Consider the following 21,579-nt stretch of genomic DNA (forward strand, 5'->3'; position numbering starts at 1 on the left):
TTGTTTTTCCAGTTAGGTTTTGTAAAAATTATGTGTTTATTTCTGGCTGTGCTGGGCCTCTGCTGCTGCACACAGTCTTATTCTAGTTGCAGTGAGTGGGGGCGACTCTTGAGCTGTGACGCACAGGCTTCGCAGTGCGGTGCCTTCTTTTGTTGCAGAGCGCAGGCTCCAGGGTGCATGAGCTTCAGCAGTTGCAGCACGTGGGCTCAGTAGTTGTGGCACAGGCTCTGTTGCCTCGCAGCACGTGGAATCTTCCCACATCAGGGATCAAACCTGTGTCCCTTGCATTGGCAGGTAAATTCTTAAGCCTGGACCACTAGGGAAGTCCCCATGACCCTGTATTATTATTTTTTTATTTTTAATTGGAGGACAATTGCTTTATAATATTGTGTTGGTTTCTGCCATATCAACATGGATCAGTCATAGGCTTACAGATGTCCCCTCTCTTGAACCTGCCTCCCATCCCATCCCACCCCTCTAGGTTGTCACGGAGCACCGGTTTGAGCTCCCTGAGTCATACAGCGAGTTCCCACTGGTGATCTATTTTATATATGGTAATGTATGTGTTTCCATGCTACCCTCTCAATTTGTCCCAGCTTCCCCTTCCCCCACTGTGCGCACAAGTCTGTTCTCTGCCAACAGCTTGATACATTATTATGCTTTCCATTTTACAGCCAGCAGGCTCAGGCTCAGGGAGGTTATGTAATTTGTCCAAGGTCACACAGCAAGTAAAAAGCCAAACCATAAGAGCCAGTGATCTTAAGAGTGATGACACTATCCTGCCCCTCTGGAAGAATCGCAGAGAGAGGAGAGATGAAAACCACAGGCTTTCCCGGTGGCACTTACTGTGCTAGGAGTTTGAATCTGAAAATAGGCCTCCAGCGCTCGCTTCGGCAGCACATATACTAAAATTAAAAACAGGCCTCTGACGGGATCTCCGATGAAAGGAGAGCCAACCACCAGCTTTGGGAATTTTTGAGAGCTCCTAATCCAGAGTACCTTGGAAGCTCCCAAGGAAGGGGAGAGAGAATGAAAAGGCAAAGGTGCGTGACAGCCAGGATGAAATCTCCTGCTTGGACAGGACACTTGGCTGGCCTTTCTGTTCTGGCGAGTCACTATGGTGGGAAAGAGCAGAGAAACAAAAGGCAGCTTGGGAGTGGGGCTCGGGGAGACGGTGCTGTCTGGCAGACCTTGTCTGTTCTCAGCCACTGTCTTAGCTGTGAGGGCAGGAACAGTCACACTCCCACATTGAGCCTCAAGGGTTCCTGGAATCTTAATTCATTCTTTCTCAGATTTTAGCCTCCACGGATACCAGCTAAATGAACCCTATTTTTTTTTAATATATATTTTTTATTAGTAAGTCTGATGAACCAGTACACACTGTAAAAATCAACTGTCCTTTATTTTATTCCCTCTCACTCCCAATTCTTTTCAACTCTTTCTGGTAGTTCTGATTATTTCTTTTGTTTTTATATGTATTTTCTAATTGTCAGACTTATATTGCTAATTTTTTTTTTCAGCTTTAGGTTTTACCTCTTGACTACTACAAAGGAACGCGAAGATTTAGCTCTTATATTGCCTTCCACATTTTCCTGTGCCGCTTTTGTTTATATCATCAATCTGCATTTACAATACTCCAACCACGAAACAAATTATCCAAGCTGAATCAGGAGTGTGCTATGATTATAATTCCTTTGCTGGATGTTCTGCTTTTCCTGGGGTAAGTGTGGCTTGGGTTTTTATTTACTTAATTGTCTATGCATCTGTCACTGATTCCCCATAATCTTTCCTTGAAGAGAAAAACAATCTGAAGATTTGGTCTCCCATCCCAGGTGAGAATACTTTCAAAAAGGCTTACAGACTTCGATAACAAATACGTAGTGTCTTCAACAAACTAACAGCTTGGAAAAAGCAGGGGGAAGGGAAAATGTTATAAGAGACTTGAGTCATAGCAGTCAAATGCCACGTTCGGGGCCCTTGTTGGGATCCTCATCCAGACAAAGCAAGGACACGAAGGTGCTGGAAGATAACTGGGTAATTTGAACATTGATTGGGCCTTAGCATGGACTAAACAATAAACCTGTTTGGACTCGGTGAATAGGGGTATTATGGGTTATGTTTTATCATTTCCTCATCTGTTACAGCTACTTACTATTTATATGTGAGATGGTATCATATCTGACATTTACTGTTGAAACACTCCAGGAAAAAAACAAATGGGCTTGGACGATACATGAAAGATTGACAAAATATTGATTATTATTATCAGTGAAGGGAGATGGGTATGTCCTTATACTATGCTCTCCACTCTTGTGTATGGTTGAAATTTTTCATAGTAAAAAGTTTAAAACAAAAAAATTCACAAAGAAATGGAAGAAAGGAAAAGATTGCACAGGGCTGGCTGTGCAATTGGTGAGCTGGTTGTAGAAATAAAACCTTTTACGTATTGAGCACTAGCCCGTTTTGTGTCTAGTACATGGATATAGAACTCGGGTTTCTGAAGCCTGCTGACCTTCCCAGGCTCCTCCAGAGCCTGGGAGATGGGGATGGTGGGACCAGGGTGAGCACAGGGTCAGGAGGAGGGCTGCTAGGGCTGCTGTTAAAGCACAGGAGAGGCTCAGGGACATGCTGGCATGCCCGACACCCCTCTGCACCCAGCGTTCACAGATGTCTCTTCCATGCCCTCCTCATACATCCTGGATAGTCTCCAAGAGCCCCTCGTAGCCGTGACCTTGAGAGATCTTGATGTCAACAGCCAGGGGCTTACCCTCACTTAATGTGATGTAATTCACCTATTTAAGGTCTTCTATTCAGTGGATTTTATTATAGTCACAGGGTTGTGTAACTATCACAAGTACAACATTTTATCATTATCTTTTATTACTGAAGTACGGTTGACTTACAATGTGGTATTAGTTTCAGGTGTGAAGCACAGTGATTCAGTTATATACACGCTTACACATTTGGTTGATGGCTATTGGGGTTGTTTCCACTTCGTGGCGGTTATGAATAATGCTACTGTGTTTGTGTACAAGTTTTTGTGTGGACATATATGTACTCATTTCTATTGGGCTATCGTCTGGGAGTGGAATTGCTAGATCATATGGAAACTTTGTTTGAGCTTTAGAGGAACTGCCAGACTGTTTTCCATAGTGGCTGCAGATCTGGGCTGGGAAAGGAATGGATGGGATAGAAGCGGAGAGTAACGGGGTGGTGAGTGGGGAGACTGAGGCCCAGAGAAAGAAAGTCCCTTACATACAGCCACACTGAGGCAGAGCAGGAAAAGTGGGGCTAACCATCTTGACGGCCTCAACTCCACCCCAGCAGCAAATCCCTTCCTACCAGTCCCTCGCAAAGGTTCTTGAAGTAACATCAGGATGAAGTGCGTGTCTGAGGAGTGACTTAGAAGCTCTCTGCCATCTGGCCTTGCCTCTGCCTCATCGCATCATGTCTTTTTTGTGTATTTATTTGGCTGCATTGGGTCCTACTTGCAGCACACGGGATCTTTAGTTGAGGCGTGTACTGTGGCATGTGGGATCTAGTTCCTTGACCAGGGATTGAAACTGGGCCCCCCTGCATTGGGAGCACAGAGTCTTAGCCACTGGACCACCAGGGAATTCCCAGGAGTGCTTTTCACTGCACTTACGTAGCTGGTGTCTCCGTGAGAAGACAAAATGCCTGAGAATAGAAAAAAGCAGACTTGAGAAAGCAACCAAGTCTGGATGGTATCATTTGAGGCCCCGGCTCCAGCTACACTGGAGTAACTGACCACTGGGCATTTTAGTTTTTGAACCAATTTACATTAAGAAAAAAAAGAAAACTGCTTAACCCAGATTGAGTTCTGTCAGTTGCCACTGCAGTATTCCTCACACAGTAATCCCCCATGCCTCCCACATGTAGCCATGCCCACCAGGCTCCTCAGACCACACAGGGGAACCACACTGGCTTTTGCCTCTAAGCACAGGTTTACCTGCTGTCCTCCAATCCAAGTGATCATTATTTTTATGAGTTGCGTTTTGCCACTGACTGTCCATCTTTAGTCTTCCATGCAAGGTGCCTTTCATACCACCATTATCAGCAAGTGGACATTCCAGGTTGCCCTAAATGGTTTTGGGTGCTAAGACCAGGTTGATGGTAAAGCTGGAATGCTCACCTAGCAATCTGATCCAAATTAAACTCCAAGCAGACATAATAAGCAGTGTTCCCTGAACTTGTGTGCTGGTCCTGAAAAGACCTTGCCAAGACAAACTTGGCTTTTCCCTTTGACTTGCTGGTGCCAAGGACATACACATTTACCACCGTGATGGGTGAGAAGAGTCTCACACATTTTACCCACCCAGCTTCACTACAGGGAAAAGGACAGACTGTGTGGGTCAAGAGGCAGACCGAGGACACACAAAGAGGGTCCTACGCTCAGTCCCCGCACTGTCTCCATTCCTGCCTGATTCGGGCCTTTCTGTATATCCCATGCCACTCCCCACTTCGTCAGGAAGCAGTGAATTGTAGACATTTTCATCTGCGGGCCTTGGCTGGTTCTCTTCCCTCTGCTTGGGATGCTTTTCTACACTGCAGAACTCTTTCAAGACTCAGATCAAAGGTTAGCTCCCCTGGGAATCTTTGGTCCTTTAATATTTTAACAACTCTTTTAAATATTAGCATTTCTTAACCTTGGGTCAGTGTGTCACTATGAATAGGCTTCAAAGGGTCTATCTGTGCTCCTGGGGTTACCCTAGAGATCTGTGCCCATGTCTGTTACTCTGGCGGCCAGGTCAGAGCATCCATCAGATTCTCAAAGAGGTACTGTGACCTAACGAATGATTAAGAACCACCAATTTCTCATGTGTCTCTCTTATGAGTTCCTGAGGACAGAAGTCCCATCTTTTCCATTGTAGACTCTCCAGCACTGGTCCACAATACATACTCCTAACTGTTGGCAGAAGGCTGTGAGTGACCCACAGAGGTAATGTTTTTACAGCAAAGACAAGAAAACAGAATAATTTGTAGAGTCGAGTTGTTTGTTCTTGATTACAACATTCAACGTGTAGATTACATTCACCTCTTGGTACCGAAAAGGCCCTCTGCCACCTTCCTGGGACAGTTAATCCAGAGAGAACTATTCCTGGGCAACCCTTACCTCTGTGTCCGCCAGCAATCACCCTCTCTCCCTTCTTACAACCATATGTAAGGTCTCTCTCATCCAGAATAACTTGGACACGGGGTCTTTTGTTCAGTGGAGTAGCCATGTATAGTACAGCTCTACTGATTTGACAATGGATTTAATATACTATGAATTCCAGATCAAGACCTCACATTATTTAACTGCTTAAGTCTTTGAGGATACCAAAGGCATTTGAGAATCTGGCAGTGTTGCAGGGTCACCAATTTTTACCTGATAGTATTAAAACAGAGAGAAGGTTTGCTAAGTCTGTCCTGGCCCTGGGTTATTTACTCTGAAAAAGAGCTTGAGTAAGGTTTTGACACATTTGCTTTTCATATCATTTGCAGGCGCAAGATGAACAACACAGAGAGTTTCATTTTGTCTATCCATTGGTCTTAAATTTTCAACAATGAAAATGTATTATTTGTGAAAGGGAAGTTTACTAACAAAAAATTAAAGGTGAAATGCCAGGTGGATGGATTCCAAGAAAACAGGAGTTTACTGAGGTTTAAATGTCAGAATGACTGCACATAATAATTAGGTTTAATTAACAATGCTTTTTCCATAGACTGAATTTTCGCTGTTTTTTAATATTATCACTAACTTGAGTGTCCCCCCTTTCTCTTACTTTTATTACTAGAGTCACCAGAAGGAACATTTAAAATATTAAAAAAATAGCTGTTTCTGGGCAAGTCACCCAGCATACACTCCTCATGTTTCCTCTGGGTTCAAACATGAAGGGGAGCCTGCCTCAGACAAGAACAATCCTTGCTGCACCCCCGCCAGCTCATGCACCCCCTTTTCATTCCAAGAGGCTCCAGCTCAAATGAAAGTTATAAGGTTAAGCGCGACTCCAAGTTCCAGACACAGCTAGCCCCTGCTTGGTCTTCAAAAAATAGAGGTCTGTAATTCCTTTTTGAACATGCCTTCGAAATGGAGGTCTTTGGCCATGAGCTCCTCTTCGACATCATCCAGCGCCCATTGGTGATCCGTCAGTTCCAGAGCTTCCCACTCTGTCTGCAAAGGAAGAGAAACATGGGGGCAGGGAGGGAAGGGCTGTTATAGGAGCAGTGCTGATGTGCTCAGGCCTGGAGTGGGATCGAGCTCTGCACATGTGACCCTCACTCAGTCCTAGGAGGGAGGTGCTGCGGTGCCCTCACCCACCCCCACCCCTAAGTTACAGACAGGAGACTAGGCTAAGAAAGAAACAATCTGTTCCGGTCCCTGGAGCTGGCAACTAATTACACTTCTCAAGTATTCTATTAATGTTGACTACTTTTGCCTTAAATTAGTAGGTCTTTAAAAAAATGCTCTACGAAACTTAATGTGCAATATAAATGTTAGCTCACAGCTATGGGTTTTAAAAAATAATAATTTGCACAATCCATCCCTTCAATGTGTGCAATTCAGTGGCTTTTAGTATTTTCATAAAGATGTGCAAGCATCATACTATGTAGTTCCAGAACACTTCTGTCATGGCAAACACACTCTACATCAAACAGCAGACACTCCCATTATCCCCTCCCCCAAGCCCTGGCAACAACTACTTCATTTTCTGAATCTTGTCATCTTTTCTGGATGCAGTATGTGGCCTTTTGTCACTGGTTTCTTTCATTTAACATTTAAAAAAAAATTATTTTGTTGAAGTATACTTGATCTACAATGTTGTCTTGGTTTCTGCCATACTGCAAAGTGATTCAGTTATACATACACATTTAGTTTTTTTTCATCCTTTTCCATTAAGATTTATAACAGGGTATTGGTTATAGTTCCTTTCTCTTAGCATGTTTTTACGGTCCCTCTCTGTTGTGGCATGATTCAGCTCTTCATTCTTTTTTTTCTTCTTCATTCTTTTTTATGGCTAATGTTCCACTGCATACATTCCATTGTCTAGACACTGCATTATCTGTTCATCAGATGATGGACATTTGGATTGTTTCTAGTTTTGACTATTATCAGTAGTTTTCTGAACATTCTTGTACTCAGTTTTTGTGGGAAAATATGTTTTCAGTTCTCTTGGGTGTTTAGCTGAGAGTAGAATTTCTGGGTCATATGGTAAGTGTGTTTAAGTTTTTGAGGAAAGACTAAGAACCGCGTTCCAAAGCAGCTGGACAATCACCAGCACGTACGAGGGTTCCAATGTCTCTACATCCTTGTCAACACTCGTTATTGTCCATCTTTTTTATTATAACCGTATGAGTGAGTGTGAAGTGGTATCTCACTGAAGTTTTGATTTGCAAAACCCGCGATGACTAATGATGTTGGGCATCTTTTCATGTGCTTAGCTTATTGGGTATTTGTGTGTCTTCTTTGAAGAAATGAATATTCATATCCTTTGCCAACTTTTTACTGGATCATGTTTGTATTGTTGAGTTCTAAGAGTTCTTTATTCTGAATCCTGGACCCTTACCAGATATATGATTTTCAGACACTTTCTCCAATTCTATGGGTTGGCTTTTCACTTTGTTAATGGTGTCTTTTGAAGCACAGAAGTTTTCATTTTGACAAAGTTCCACTTATCTATTTTTCCTTTTGTTGCTTATACTTTTGATGTCATATCTAAGAAATCATTGCCTAATCTAAGGTCACAAATATTTACACCTATGTTTTCTTTTATGAGCTTTCTAGTTTTAGCTCTTATATTTAGGTCTTTGACCCATTTAAAAACTTTTATTCAAAACATTTTTTATTGTGGTAAATATTAATATACATATGACACAAAATTTGCCATTTTTAACCACTGTTAAGTATACAATTTAGTGGCAGTTTTTAGGTTCACAATGTTGTGCAACCATCACCACTAACTTTTTCTAAATTTTTCATGCCCTGAAACAGAAACTCTGTACACAATAAACAGCAAAACTATTCTTTCCCTCAATGAACTGTTTTGGCACCTTTCTCAAAAATCATTTGATCTACATGTATGAGCTTCTATTTCTGAACTCTCAATTCTTTAAAAACAAAACAAAACTTTTTTTTATTTATTGGCTGCACTGCACAGCATATGGGATCTTAGTTCCCTGGTCACAGATTAAACCTGTGCCTCCTCCACTGGAAGCACACAGAGTCTTAACCACTGGACCGTCAGGGAAGTCCCTGCTGAATGAAATGTCAGTTCTGTTCCACTGATCTGCATGTCTGTCCACACAGTCTTGATTACTATAGCTCAGAAGTAGGTTTTCAAATCAGGAAGTCTTGAGTCTTCCAACTCTGTTCTTATCCAACATTGTTTCGCCTGTTCTGAAGCCCTTTCACTTCCGTATTATCTTCTGGATCAGACTGCTAATTCGCACAAGAAAACCTGGTGGGATTTTGAGTCTGTAGATCAACAGATCAAGGAGTACTGCCATCTTGATAACAGTAAGTCAAGACAATATGTACATGGATATATTTGCATTTATTTAGGGCTTCTTTAGTTTCTTTCAGCAATATTTTACAGTTTTCATGGTACAAATCTTGCTGTTTTGTTAAATTTATTCTTATCCTTTTTGATACTATTATAAATGGAATGATTTTCTTAATTTCTATTTTTCAGATTCTTTATTACCAGTGTGTAGAACTGTGACTGATTCCTGTAAACCCTGCTGAATGTATTACATGTAATAGCTTTTTTGTGGATTCCTTTTAGGATATTCTATATAAAAGACCACATTACTTGCAAACAAAGACAATTTTACTTCTAAAACTTTTTTTTTTTTTTTAATTTTGGCTGCACTGTGTCTTCACTGCGATCCATGGCCTCTCTAGTTGCAGCACGTGAGCTTGGCTACCCTGTGGTATGTGGGATCTTCGTTCCCAAACCAGGGATCGAACCCAAGTCCCCTGCATTGGAAGGCAGATCCTTAACCACTGGACTGCCAGGGAAGTCCCTACTTCTTCCTTTCTAATCTAGATGCTTTTTCTTTCTTTTTCTCGCCTAACTGCCCTGGCTAGAACATCTAGAATAATGTTGAATAGACGTGGTCATAGTGGACATCTTTTGTCTTGTTCCTACCCTTAGGGGCAAAGCTTCCAGAATAAGTATGCTAACTGTGGGTCCTTCATAAGTATCTTTCATCAAGATGAGCAAATTCCTCTCTATTTCTAGTTTTCATCATGAAAAATTTGTGAGATTTTGCTGTGTAAAATTATATTGGATTTTACAAATTCAAGAATCATTGTATGAAAGGCTCAAATAATTTAGATTTTATGGGGGGGCAAGCCACATGGCCTAAGGGATCTTAGTTCCTCCACCGGGGATTGAACCTGGGTCCTCGGCAGTTAGAAGAGTGTGGAGTCCTAACCACTCGACTGCCAAGTATCCCAATTTGGATTTTACTGAATGAAATTTATATCAGGTTCAAAAAAGTTCAAAATATTCCAAATGTCTACCTCGTATCTCTGATTGGGGTGTTTTTATAACTTCATTTGCACTGTGGATTAAATTGGGTGAGCATTTAAAAACCACCAAAAGTACCAAGAATCTCTAACTTACTTATCAGATGATTCTGTCTCTGGAATAAGAGACATGTAAATGAAAATACATCTTTGCTAAACTTAAGATGATGGAACCATATATATAGCACATTCACTTAAGGGAATTCATCTTTAAAAGTAACTCTGGTAACACCTTTGAGCTTCAGTGAAGCTGGGAAGAGAAGTGAGTGTACCTTAAAAGCTTTGTTGGTGTCTGCGGGCATGGCCATGGCTGCGCCAGTCATCTGCTCCTGCATCATCCGTGATTGGTCAGCAGCTGCAGCGTAAGACACACCCCAGTGAGTGCCAGGGCACAGCAGGCACCCAGGACCCTCAGGGAAGAATGGTTCTCACACAGCACTTACAGATGCTTGGCAGTGGGCTAGAGGACCATGGGACAGTTCACTGACTGGCCTTGTCACACACTTTGTGAAAGTCACTTTACCTCTTACAAAAAATGGACGTGATAACAGCAGGAGAGAGAAGATTAACTAAAGGAAGCTCTAACCTTTATTTCAAATTTAAATAACACGAGCAATAGCTATGAGTTACTGAGCAACACCAACATGCCAGGTACTTCACTAAGTGCTCCATGTATCTACCTTATCTACTCCTCACAGCAAACCCAGAAGTCAGTTATTAAGGTCCCTATTTTACAGGTAGGCAAACAGAGCACTGGTGTGGTTAAGTAACTTGCCCAGGGTCCCAGCTATTTAAGTAAGAGAGCCAGGACTGGTACTGGTCTCTAGTCAATGGGCGAACTGATCAAACCAGCCTTCTCTCAGCTTCAGGCTTACATTGCTGGTGCTGGATCCCTCATAGGAGGGTATCAGACTCTGCATAACTAAATACTGTCCCTGTGATTAATGAGATCTTCAGTCTGACCTTGCGATGTTTAAGACTCTTTCAGAGTACCTCAGAAACTTAGGAATAAGTTTAGGGAATGAAGCACCATATTTCACTCTGTTCAATACAACTACATAATCACTCTGGCCCTGGTATGAATGACTCAGCTATTGAAGTAATTGCCTCTTACCATTATCTTGGCCCAAAATCAGAGAGTAGATGCTCCGAAGCCCAAAGACGTTGAGGAAATACCAGGATGCAGAACTCACCCTAGGAAGCAAAAGTGAAACAATGTAGGTAGCTATTTCAGAATACACTAGTTCACACACTTCTCCCACCGGAAGTTGTTCAGAGTATGTAAAGGAATCTCCTGGGGTCAGCCAGTAGTCATCCAGAGCACAACCAAAGAAGAAATACATGTTATGAAGGCCATGTTACAAATATTAATAGTTACAGCTCTCTGCAGGCGAACAGCTGAGCCTTGTGGACAGACTTGGGTCAAACCTCGATTCTTCCACTCACTTCAGAGAGTTGCCATGAGGGTAAAATGAGTTAATATATGGAGGTTAACGGCTCCTTCTTTGGCATTCAGTAGCAGGAACTGAACTCACACCTGGTGGGCTTCATTTTATCAGGGTATACAAGTTTTGTTTAATTATCCTGCCTACATAGTGGGTTTTCAAACCATTTATTATTTGTAATCATGACAACACACACTTGTTATTGATGTATGTATATAATACACGCAAATAATACTGAAGTACATAGGATAAATTGAAAGAGGCCGCCTGTCCTGAATCCCATTCTCTAAAGAAACCACAAGTGTTAACAGGCTTCATATTGAAGACTGTAGTGACTGGAAAAGCCATTTCAAGTTTTGAACTATATCCCAAAGCTCTCCTTAGGTTAGGTTTCCCACCTTGCCCCAGTGAAGTTAATATGCTTGCATATAATAAAAAACTAAAACGAGTGTCAGAAATGATACAGAGAGAAAGGACCCACACTTCATTCCAATACTTGGGTCACACTTATCTGTACATAATCTTTCAGATTGGTAAGCTAGTTCATATGTGGTTCCAGGCTCCTTTGTCCACACGAGCATGTCAGAAACATACTTGTCCAGGTGCTGAGAAAAGATAAAACAGCTTTTCTCCACCCCATGAAGTTTGTGTTTGGTCCACAGGAGACTGGAAGGCCAAAGCTGAACAGTCATGCTACTTGTAGGAAGTATAGCTTTTCTCCTCTGGGGGAAGTGTGCATGGCCAAGACTCTCCCAGCGCCGGGTCTATCGTGTCCCTCCCAAACAAGCACAGACTGCTCCAATGGGGAGTCAGTCAAGATCAGTCAGGCAATGACCCCCAACGCCCATTCTCCTCCTCCTACTGTCTGGCTGTTTTATTTTATTCTAGTCTACTCAATTTTATTTTGGCTACGCTGGTCTTTGTTGTGGTGTGCAGGCTTCTCGAGTTATGGTGGGCTGGCCTAGTTGCCCTGCCGCAGGCGGGATCCTAGTTCCCTGACAAGGGACTGAACTCGTGACCCCTGCATGGGAAGGGGGACTCTTAACCACTGGACCACTACGGAAGTCCCTGTCTGGTTTCCATTAGATGCTAGTTTCTGGGAAGCCAGACAAAATAGTCTTGGAGAGACCACATGAAGAAGCACTACTGTGTTCCCGAGGCTGCAGCACTGTCCTAAGAGCTCTTCATATTTGGGGTTTTATTACTCTGATATAAAAAACAGAACAGTAAATAAGACACAAGTGCTGGATTTGGACAGACTTGTGGTCAAATCTCAATGGCTCCACTTCATAGGGTTGCTACGAGAATAAAATAATATATGGAATGTATCTAGCACAGAGACTGATACCAGTGAAAAGAATTAATGTTGTTTTTGGAAGTAATGTATTTTGAAACAAATAATACCAACATCCACTTCCATAAGCTCCAGGGCATTTATTGTTAAAAAGGCTGCTTTGGCCAGAGTTCCTGCCTTTAACTTTTTTTGGGGTGGACACATCTACTTTTTTGAGCTCCTAAGACCCAAGAAACTAGGAGAAAGAGCTTGATACATTCTCTCCTTTTGCAAGAAAACTCATGTAAAAGTTATCAAAATCTGTGGCATTCTGAGTGGAGTTTCAATGAGAAAAACTCCAAAAACCTATTCCAGTGAAGCAGGCAAACTGGAAATCCTGTTAACAGATCGCTGTTTTAGATTTTGGTTGGTGTTTTTACTCAATAGAAGAAAGTCCTTACCAGGAGGCATCTAATGTTAGTAGTTCAATTCCTTGCTGTAGCATAGGCTTAAAACGGAGGGTCAGTGGAAACGGGACCTTGGCTGCAGAAAAGAAAGAAAAGTTCAGAATCACACCCAGCTTCCTCTGTAGAACGGTTTAGTAAGTGTGATGCACATATTTCCCTGAGGAGGTGGGAACTCTGTACCATACAGTGCTTAGAAACTTATTTCCACAAAGAGCCGTATGCCACTTCTGAAGGATTAACACTCAAAAGTCACTCTATTCTAGTTCTTTGAACAACACCAGCTTCTCTAGTGCTTAAGAAGTAAGGGCTCAAACTGAGCTGTGCCCCAAAATCTGGAAAGGAAACCAGCACTAGTCTGTTAAACCCAAAGTGGAATATACACACACAAAGAACTATATTACTGAGACACCAAGTTCATTTAAATCAAAGCGGCTCACGAACAAATCGACAACTGACCCCAACACCTCAAAAATGAAGTCAAGACAGAAACAGGCTTCCCGTCCTCCTACTCACTGGGACACAAAACTAGTTTTGGATACAAATCAGTAAGCCACTCGTTCAAGTCCCTTAGTGAAAAAGCATCCATGTCATGAATGTATGAACGCTTTGGGATAAGAGCCATGAAATTAGAGCATAATCAATTTTTTGTTCAAGAACTGTTATCAGTTTCCACTCGAGAACACAGGACCCGGGACAGTAGTATGTCAGCAGCACCTGGATTTCTGAGTAGGGTCATGGGAAAGGATCACAGATTAAGTAAACCTGAAGTCTTCTGAGTGTGTAACTTACTTGTGACAAAGCCTGAAAATGTCATGTTGATCCATCCACCAATAAGAATCATAGGCAGGACATTGGTGACATTGCCTTTCATCATATCTGTGAGCATGGTGGGATCTAAGACAGAAAAACAAGCAACCAATAGCTGTTACCACAGTTGGTAGGGATTTATTCCTTGCTTTCTGTAACTTTTTACTTTACTTGACAAAATTAATACAAGTAATACAAGTTCATTGTAAAAAATTCAAACGACATAGAAACACAGGATGTGGACAGTTCCTCTGCCTACTGTCTAAACACTTTTAACTGTTGTCTATTCTTCTATCTTTATATGTCAATACAAACATACATATATACCTATACATGTATATACACAATGGTTTCTTTCTGTATATATATACATGAAGGGATACTATGCTTACTATTCTGCTTCTTAATTTAAAAACTTAACATACTGTGATATATTATGTTTCCATATTGGTGTAACATGGCTCATTATTTTTAATGTTTGCATAGGCATCCACTGTGGTCACACTCATCACTTCTGGTTAGATCTATAGATTGTTTATTGGCAAAAAGAAAAATGTTGTGAACAACTTCCTTGTACATAAATCTGCAAATTTGTGTAAGTGCTTCTGTGAGAGAAACTCTTAGAAGAATTTCTGGGCCAAGGGATTTGACCATTTAAAACTGACTTTCAACAACAGTAAGAGGACTTCATTTTCCATGACCCTGACAGTAGCAGCTTTGGTCAAGCTTTTCAATCTTTTCGAATTTAATGGGTTAAGAAGGACACCGTGTTTTAATTTGCATTCCACTGATTTTAGTGATGTTAAGTATCTTTCCATATATTTATTGGTCTTTTGTTTCTTGTAGGTTTGCTAAAAGACTTATTATTGAAATCAATTCCAGTACCTTCTGTCTGGGTTTATGATACTGGTTATCTAACCTAAAGAAATAGGTACTGAAATAAATGGATAAGTAAAACCAAATACTACGTTATTTTTGTTTTACTTTAAAGATGCTGTGTTCTTCACATGACTGGGATCAGAGGAAGTAAGAACTCTGTTAGAGGAAAAACTGTAGGGGGAGAGCAAGCAATCATGTCTGACAAAGAAATGAATCACCGAGGGAAGCATTTAGGCAGAATCTGGGAGTCATCTGCCAGCAGCAGGATTGCACTGGGTGGGACCTGGGACTGGAATGCTTTCCAGCTGTGCCCCTCAGAGCCCTGGGTCCTGAGGAACAGCAAAGGGGAGACACCTGGGGACTGGGGCCCTATTCCCCGTCCCCTTAGCCGAGAGGTCTTGCTTTTAATTCCACTTTATACAGTGGAGTTCCCAAGGTATAAGATTTATTTGAAAAAGAGAATCCCCCCTTTTGTAGATCCCTGTATCCGATGATCCCTAACTCCCTCAGATTACTGTCTTATACTATTTAAATTTCAAATAAAAGGACATCCTCCCTGCTCATCCTACCATCATGTTAAAAATCTTCCTTAAAGATGAGAGAGGGGAATATACATACCAGTCACAGGAGAAGGCGGCACAACCTTCCTTTTAGTTTTTTTGAAAAATCCATCCTCTGGGTTGTTGAAGTAATATTTTCGTGTCAGGAAAGACTAGTAGAAAAAAGAACTTTTTAAGTCTTAAAACTGTGACATAGAACATTGTCAAATTATTCCCCCGAGGTTTAGTCAGAAGGCCCTTGGAATATGCTATTACACTCAGAGCTGGCAGCCTACTTGGCAGCCGTCCTGACACTTTAGCTGAGTCACATTTGAAAACAATTTCCCAAGAAGAGCAAGGTCACAATGACAGCAAACACCACTAGGCCACAGCTTAATTACTGACTTGCCTGCCTTCAGCTTTCCCCGAAGAGTCCCCTTTTAAAACATTCAGCTATCTACTGTCCTCAACAGTGAATCGTGGAGCTTGTAATAAAAGATAAATGAGTACCTGTTTGGGAATGTATTTTCCATTTTCCCTGAGGACTCTGCTTCGAATTAGGACTTGACTGAAGGGAAAAAAAAACAAAACAAAAAAACAAAACCAAGACAATGAGATTTTTAAAAGTGAAACTCTAGAAGAAAATGAGAGAATAAAGTAGAAAACCTATTTAAACACAAGAGAAGGCCTATTTGGCAATAGCTCTGTGTGGAAACTTTTCAAAATACAAGTCTCCTTAAAACCAACAGGACATACTTAACCCAACACTCAGCTTTCCACAAGAAGTTTTCCGGAGTGACTCTTTCTAAACAAAGATTTCTGAGGAAGGCACATTTGGGACATGACGCTTTTTCTTACTTTATAATGAGCTAAGAAGGAACTTTTCTCTGAGTAAAAAGAGTAGCAGTTGGATGCTACTCAAAAGACCTGGGGGCAGAAGGGAGGAAGGGCAAGGATAAAAGAAGGAAGTTTAAAAACAAAGCAAAACCAAAGAAATGATTACAGGGCTTGACAGGGTTGTTACCTGACAGACAAATACAATTCTACTCAGGGTGCAGATGCTGGTAAGCTCTCAGTAGATACTTACTGAATTCATAAATGAAATTATCTGGTGATATTTGAACATAGTTGATTCTTACAGATAACAAAGTGTACCAAGCGGGCAGTGTTAGAACAAACATCAAACAGAAGAGATCAAAACGCTAATTTTTCTAGGTTGTTTTAATGAGGGGAGGAAAAAACCACCTTAATGGAAATCCTTCTTAAAAAGTGAGACAAAACAAAATGCTATAGACACAAGCCTGAAGAGTTGAGAGGTGATATGTTCCATTCCCTGGGAGCTAGACTAAAGCTATTCATAATGTGGCCTATGTCGCAATGCTGGTCTGTGGTGAGGTAAGAACAGACACTGAGACTAAAGGTTTAGAAACTTTTATAGCAATCTGACATTGTCCAAACATCCAAATATGTGATCAAAAATTTTTTATCAAAGCACCAGCCTGTGACAGACTGAACATTCAAAAACCCAAACTGGTCCTTTACCCCAGACAGTTTAAGTAGCACTGGGTCTAGAATAATGAGTAAAAATTTAAGCTCTGGAGTTGGACAGATGGGTTCAAATATTGGCTCTGCCACTTGTTAACTATGTGATTCTGGGTGAGTGCCTTAAATCTCCTACACCTCCATTCATATTGAACACAATAACAGGCTTATTCTCGTTGAACAAATACTTCTCGAGCTTCTGGGTGCCATGTTAGGTGACATGAACAACAGCGATCAAAAAGCAAGAATCTATCTTGGACTTCCCTGGAGGTCTGGTGGTTAAGAATCTGCTCTTCTACTGCAGGAGGCATGGGCTGGATCCCTATTCAGGGATCCTGCATGCTGCGGCCAAAAAAAAAAAAAAAAAGGCAAATATCTCAAGGAGGTTAAAGTCTAGTAGGGAAGAAAAACAATAATCAAATAACCACAGGAATAAATGTCAAATCCATCTGTTACATACCAGGAAAGAGAGACGGATAATCTGAGTGTGTTAACAGGGGGATGTGACTGAGTCTAAGAAGTCAAGGTCTTGGAGAAAGCTTTCCTGAGGGGCTATGATTAAGCTGAAATCTTAAAGACGGGTAGAGACAACCTTGGCAAAGAGCTGGAGCATGGGCAAAAGCCCTGAGGCAGGAGTAAGCACTGTTGTCTCTGAGGACCAGGAAAACGCCATATGGGTGGAAGCAAGAGGACTACAGAAACATGGTGAGACAAGGCTTGAGAGCTTGGCAAGAGCTAGACTATGTAAGAGAGTATCAGTGCTATTTTTTAAAAAAATTGTGGTAAAAAACATTAACATAAAATTTACCATCTTAACCACATTTAAGCACACAGTTCAGTAGTGTTAAGCATATTCACACTGTTGTGAAACAGATCTCCGGAACTTTTTCATCCTGCAAACCTGAAACTCTATTCCTATTGCACAATAACTTCCCTATTCCCCATCTCCCAGCCCCTAGTAACCGCCATTCTACTTTGTGTTCCTGTGAATTTGACTATTTTAGATACTTCATATAAGTAGAATCATACAGATATTACCTTTTTGTATCTGGTCTCTTTTGTTTAGCCTCATGTTCTTAAGGTTCATCTGTGTTGTAATCATGTGACATGATTCCTTTCTTTTTAAGGGTTCCACTGTATTGTAATCTTTATCTTAAAAGCAAAAGGTTGGGGGAAAGGAAACCCTTGTTGGTGGGACTGTAAATTGGTACAAATTTATGAAAAACAATATGGAGGTGCTTCAGAAAAATAAAAATAGAATCACATTATATATACGTATATATAATATATGTATATATGTAACCCTGTGTTCATTGGAGTATTAGTCACAATAGCCCATATATAGAAACAACCCCGAGGACTTCCCTGGTGGTCCAGCGGTTAAGAATCTGCCTGCCAATGCAGGGGACATGGGTTCGATCCCTGGTCCAGGAAGATTCCACATGCCATGGGGAACTAAGCCTTTGCGCCACAACTACCGAAACCCATGAGCTCTAGAGCCCAAGTGCTGCAATTCCTGAAGCCCAAATGCTCTGGAGCCTGTGCCCTGCAACAAGAGAAGCCACAGCAAGAAGCCCCATGCATCACAACTAAATAGCAGCCCTTACTCTCTGCACACAGAGAAAGTCTGCACACAGCAAAGAACACCCAGCACAACCCCAAATAAACAATAATTTTAAAAAGTCCTGAAAGGATAAAGACAACATGATATATGGGTAGACACACACACCGGAATATTAATTCAGCCACGAAAAAGAAGGAAATCCATTCACTTGCAACGACATGGACAAACCATGAATACACTATACAATGAGGCAGACCCCAAAGGACAAATACTGTGTGATTCCACTTACTGAAGTACCTAAAGTAGAATGGTGCGTCTCAGGAACTAGGAGAGACGGAAATGAGTTCAATAGGCTCAGAGTTTCTGCTGGGGTCAGGAAAATACTGTGGAAGTGTACAGTGGTGGCAATTGCACAACAAGGTGGATGTACCTTACGGCACTGAACTGTATAGTTACAAACAGTCCAAGTGGGGCTTCCCTGGTGTCTCAGTGGTAAAGAGCCTGCTGCCGACGCAGGAGACATGGGTTCATTCTGGTTAGGGAAGATCCCACATGCTGCAGAGCAACTCAACCTGTGTGCCACGACTACTGGCCCACTTAAAGCCCGTCTTCCAAAACGAGAGAGGCTAACGCAATGAGAGGCCTGCGGACCGCAAGCAGAGAGTAGCTCCTGTTCTCTGCAACTAGAGAAAAGCCTGTGCAATAATGAAGACCCAGCACAGCCCAAATAAATAAAATTAAACTTTAAAAAAAGAAAAAAAGAAAGTGGAAAGTTTTATATGTATTTTACCACAGTTTTTTAAAGAGCAAAAGGCAAATACTAAAGGATTTTAAGCTAATTCTTCACATATGTCATTTAAGGTGATTACCACTGTACTTAGCATACCCTGAGCACTAAAATAATAGTATTTCCTATCTTCCCTTTGCATGTTTTATCACTTGGACTAAAACTCCCTGAGAGTAGGGTCTTGTCATATTTTGTACCCCCTAGCATACAGCACAGTGCAGGGCACATGGTAAGTCGTCAAAAAAACCTTGTTCACTACAGAGAATTCAGGACTTCCACAGGCTTAACAGAAATTCAGATAGATCTCTATTTATACTGCTGAGCAATTTTGCAGATGTGGGGTTGAGAATCATGTGAGGCATTTAAACCCTGAAATAAGGCCAACTTAAATTATCCTATAAATTTTAAATACTCAGTTTCTCTTAAGGTCTGCAAATTCTACAAGAATTTTTGAATTTTGCATTTTTTCCCACTAGTATCTAAAAATAAGTCCCTGCTCGACTAAGCACAACAACACAACAACTGGCGATAAAGGTAAAGTTTATCTTCTGCCGTCGTAATTTGCAAGTGAAAAACATTTTCTTAAAATAAAACTCTAGTTTTCCAAGTCAGTATTTTTCAAACTGGAGTTTCACATTCTTAAAGATCTATTTGTTTTTACTTTCCGAAAAGTCACTATTCTACAAGCTTGAGAGTCACTTTTTACATACGTTCTATTCCCAAATATGGTCTAATGTTTTTTCATTTATATATTTCTCCATTTTGGTTTAACACATTTTAGAAAAATTTTAGTAACCTCTGAGGCAGCAAAACCTTAATTATGAAACCAAAAGTCCCATTTGTGATCATTCAGGCTCATGGAAACTTATACCGTATCTAGAGGAATGTTTTACAGACATCATCTAAAATTTAGTTCCCACTCCTGCTCTATGAGGCATGTCCTGTTATCATCCCCATTTCGCAGATGAACAAGTGAAACACAGGGGTAACTCAGCCAAGGAAACTCAGCTAGTGGGGGCCTGATTAAGCCGGGCAAACTGACATAACCCCTGTGCTTTCTTGCCCAAGGTCACGAGAGTGAGATTGCCGGAGAGGGGAGGGCGCTGACCTGTCGGAGACTTGTTCCTGGGTGAGCTTCTTGTCGCTCTGCAGCAGGATGGACACGTAGTGGCGGATCATGCCCACGAAGAAGGTGATGATAACGATGGGCAGGACCACCCAGAGACGGATGTTTGAGTCAAGCAACAGCTCCGGCCCCGCCATCTTCACAGAGTGGGCTCCCGGTCGAGTGTAACCGGGTTTCTTTTCGTCGGGGCACCGGGTCCTAGTTGAGGCCGCCTCTGGGCCTTCTCACCGTCCTCAGCCAGGCGAGACCCGGACCCTACGGCGGCGTTGTCCCTTGAGTCCTGCCCCAAGCCGGGCCGCCGGGCCGCCCACTTCCGGCGCGGACGTTTTACGTCATGGCGAGGGCGCGCTGAAGTAGCCTCAATGTGGCGTCAGTGTGGCGTCCTACCGGCGGGAAAATCGAAGAGGCGGGCCGGCGACGCCTTCTCCGCCGGTGACTGGAGCAGCGGTCGTCGTCTCTCGAGGCCTCGTGAACTTACGGCCTGGTTTCTCGGTCCCAACAGAGCCTGGCCTTTCCCTCTGAGCCTCCGTGCCCTCAACCTCAGCTTTTTCAGCTATCTAGTCGCGGGATAATACCTCCAGGTACCTTCCTGCGTCGTTAAAAAGACGAAATGAGGAGAGACTTGACCCCCATCCCCGCCCCCCGCCCCTCCCCGGAGGACCTAGTCCAGACAGCCCTCCGGGTTTCCCCGGGTTTGAGGCTGCTGGACTGGTTAGCAGGTGTTAAGGGCGTGTTCCCTGAAGTCCAGAGGCCGTGACTTGCCTTAGTTTTTCCTTCTGTAGAATGGTTGAGAATGCTTATAAATGTAAACGAGGCAAAGTATATAAAAAAAATGCTTAGCATGACGCTTGGTAAGTAGTAAATGTAAGTATTGTTGGAAGCCACTATTATGGGTGGTAGTTAAGAAGCAGGTAGATCCTGGAGCCGGCTTGCTAAATTGGAATCTCAGCTCTGCCACTGAATCTGAGAATAATGGGGGGTGGGTGGGTGGGTGCGTGTGCGTGTGCGTGTGCGTGTGCGTGTGCGTGTGTGTAGGCGCTCTTGTGCGCCCGTACGCTCAGTGCGTCAGTCATGCCCCAGTCTGCAACTGCGTAGACTGTGGCCCGCCGGGCTCCTCTGTTCATGGAATTTTCCAGGCAGAAATACTGGAGTGGATTGCCATTTCCTACTGCAGGGGATCTTCCCGATCCAGGGATTGAACTCAGGTGTCTTTAGAGTAATGGTACCTACCTCAAAAAGTTTTGTGAGAAATAAAGGAAGTATTAGATATAAAAGACTTAGTAGTTTTTGTTAGATATTAATATTTACATTCCTGCCAGCTATTCTCATTTAGCGAATATTCTCAGAAATTTTTTTCTTTAATGCTAGGTACCATGCTGGGCCCTAGGGATACCTGAGATAAACAACACTGGATTCCTGCTCTCAAGGAGCCCCTCAGTCTAGTGTGTTCTAAGGTTTCTTACATATACTTTGGAGCAGGAAAGCTGGAGGAGTAATCTCCTTTGGGGATAGGAGTCCAGTTTTCAAGGAAGAAGACATTTGATTGAGACTTTAAGGAGATGGAGTAATTTCCAGGCAGATAACAGCATTTCAGTTGGAGCAGGAATCATTTTTG

At 42.1% G+C, this 21,579-nt stretch overlaps 2 protein-coding genes and 1 long non-coding RNA gene across 4 annotated transcripts in view; 2 read left to right on the plus strand and 1 right to left on the minus strand.

The window, feature by feature from the left end:
* Positions 1 to 578: 578 nt before the first annotated feature.
* Positions 579 to 19,992, plus strand: LOC113880286. The gene is made up of 3 exons (XR_003507710.1): positions 579 to 1,043; positions 1,521 to 1,720; positions 19,907 to 19,992. It is a non-coding gene; the product is annotated as an uncharacterized LOC113880286 (long non-coding RNA).
* Positions 5,001 to 20,299, minus strand: EMC3 (ER membrane protein complex subunit 3). The gene is made up of 8 exons (XM_027522181.1): positions 19,947 to 20,299; positions 15,456 to 15,513; positions 15,025 to 15,118; positions 13,510 to 13,614; positions 12,715 to 12,796; positions 10,650 to 10,729; positions 9,808 to 9,890; positions 5,001 to 6,175 (listed from the first exon to the last, which is right to left on the minus strand). Exons 1-8 carry the CDS (start codon positions 20,099 to 20,101, stop codon positions 6,047 to 6,049), a joined length of 786 nt encoding a protein of 261 aa, XP_027377982.1. The 5' UTR covers positions 20,102 to 20,299; the 3' UTR covers positions 5,001 to 6,046.
* FANCD2 (FA complementation group D2) overlaps positions 20,279 to 21,579 on the plus strand; it is a 51,046-nt gene continuing 49,745 nt past the window's right edge. For both annotated transcript variants that reach the window (XM_027522179.1, XM_027522180.1), the window contains exon 1: positions 20,279 to 20,545. The gene's annotated coding sequence lies outside the window, so the exon portion shown is untranslated. The remainder of the gene's footprint in view (positions 20,546 to 21,579) is intronic.

Source organism: Bos indicus x Bos taurus, chromosome 22 (assembly GCF_003369695.1).
Source record: "Bos indicus x Bos taurus breed Angus x Brahman F1 hybrid chromosome 22, Bos_hybrid_MaternalHap_v2.0, whole genome shotgun sequence".
Lineage (NCBI taxonomy): Eukaryota > Metazoa > Chordata > Mammalia > Artiodactyla > Bovidae > Bos > Bos indicus x Bos taurus.